We start from the raw sequence: 2,313 nt of genomic DNA on the forward strand, positions 1-2,313 counted from the left end.
AGAGGATCTTCTAATTAGGATATAATTGATCAGCAAGAATTTTACCAATAATAAGCAAAAAGATGCTCTACATGATACTAGAGGTCAGTAAGGAAAAAATATCAAACTAAAATCCATAAACCAAAATTCATATCATCAATCAACTTATAACTTGGCTTGAAAAAAACTATGATATGCGCAATTGACAAGCCAATTAGCATACAAGGTAAAAACCTAATAACCATTGCCATAAACCTCTAGAGAGAAATCTGAGAATAAAAAAGAAAATAATTAACCATTTATTCCTCCAATGGGAAGATGGCTTTCCTTGTAAATGACTACCTGACAAAAATCCATATAGCCTTTGACACCAAGCTCCTCCATCTTCTGGGTTCTCAAGTTAAGCCAAACCAGTTCGTCATCATCTCTTCTGAAGAATAAATCACCATTATTTCCCACTCCAATAGGATGATCAATGCCAGGAAAAGGCCCAAGAATGAAGAGTTTAGTCCAAGACTCCTTTACACCAACTTCACCCAAAATTGATATGTGAAATGTAGCAGATTCGTCATAATATGAGATCAAAGCAATGTTGTCATTTAACACCGTCAAGTGTATCTCACGTCTAATCTCATATTCAGAATAAAAAATATCAGTCAAAGCTAAGGGTATGAGTGTTTTACAAAACACCTCCTTGCTTAAGTCAAAGGACACCAAATATGGGTCATTATCTTCATTGTCGTCGTCAACCCACCAATGACACACTCCATTCAAATACACATAGACACCTACATTATAAGTATAAATACCACAAGGCATGTCCAAATCAAGTTTCCTCCAAGAGTTACTTCTTAGGTTGTATATCTCCCACACATCGTCACGTGACACGCTAGTTGGCAAACTTAATGCGTCACAACCATCACTTTTAATTTTATAGTCAGATAGATGTAAATAATAATGTACATGTCGAATGACCTTATAGTCATCTCTAACACTGTCATAACCAAATCCATGAAGCGTATATCGAGCAAACTCATAACGTACCTTGGGCTCTAACTCAGCAGGGCTTTTAGGAAGGACCTTAAATTCGTCGATAGTTGGATTCCATAATACAACATCTGTACAACTACGGTAAAGACAAACAATTCCGTTAATAACGGAACCCAATATAAAACCAGAGTTTCTACGCTCTTTAAAAGGAGGTGGCGAACCTAACTTGACTTTATTCTCAAACCTCTCACCAGAAAGCAAATACAACACTTGAAGATCATCTAATGGACTTGGCAGAGTCTGTTGTAGGAGGAGACATGAACCATCGTCCTCGTAAGCATCAGATATGAAACTATTGCGATACATGTTCATGAAAATAGGGTTTTCAAATAAGCATGACCATGATTTACTTACGGAACTAAATCGCTTCAAAGATTTTAGAGGCAATTTCGAGAGAATGGAAAGTCCAATATCATTATGAATATGATTGCTAACCTTTTCAGTCGAAAGAGAATCCATCGATTTCATCATCGTAGCGAGCGATAGCCTCTGATGCGAAGAACACTGTCAAACTCCACGGTAGCGATTGGTGTAACATGCAATTAGGGTTTTCATATGATTTCTCTCGTTTTCTATTTACGCTATCAGCTTATATAGAAAAAAGAAATTAATTTTTACTCCAAATCTATTTTTTTTACTCCAAATCTAATCTATATGAGGCGGTTATTTACTACTAATATTTTATATTCTTTTGATTAGTTATCTATTTTATTTTAACACCCGAAAAAAAAAAGATTAGATTAGATTTTTATATAAACAATAAAAAATTGTTGAAAAGAAAAAACAATTGTAAACAAAAAAAAGTTTAACTAACAGAGTCAATGTTATTAGACTGAGTATTTTCATCTGAATTATAACATTAACTTTTGGGTAATCGGGTTGTGTGTGAGTATCGGATAGTGCTTGTCACCATTCCTTTAATCTTGAGCAAACTTATAATCACAAGGTAAATGAAAGTAGTCAACTGGTGATTAAATTGACTATCATTAGTTTGGGACTTAGTAAGCTTCATTTGGTTGGATTTTTGGTACCGTTCCTCTTGAAATTCGAATTAAATCAAACCTATGAAAAATAAGTTGTGTTTGTTGTAGGTTCAATCATATTAACTTAACATTTTAAGAAAAAAATTAAAAACTTCACTTCATCTATCGACACAAACGTTAAAATCTTTTTTATGAAGAAAAAAATGATTAAAAATCAATCCAAAAAAAGTAATAGAATAAAATGTTATGTTGAAATTATTTTAATATGATAATGTTATATTTTAACTTAAATTATTTTTTT

The 2,313-nt window shown here is 32.9% G+C and overlaps 1 protein-coding gene across 1 annotated transcript; it reads right to left on the reverse strand.

Annotated features, from left to right (window-relative positions):
• Positions 1-270: 270 nt before the first annotated feature.
• Positions 271-1,500, reverse strand: LOC146917974 (F-box protein CPR1-like). Its single transcript, XM_085717343.1, has one exon. It carries the CDS (start codon positions 1,498-1,500, stop codon positions 271-273), a length of 1,230 nt encoding a protein of 409 aa, XP_085573469.1.
• Between the last annotated feature and the right edge of the window lie 813 nt (positions 1,501-2,313).

Source organism: Medicago sativa, chromosome 6 (assembly GCF_051527215.1).
Source record: "Medicago sativa cultivar Bolivia chromosome 6, Bolivia_mono, whole genome shotgun sequence".
Lineage (NCBI taxonomy): Eukaryota > Viridiplantae > Streptophyta > Magnoliopsida > Fabales > Fabaceae > Medicago > Medicago sativa.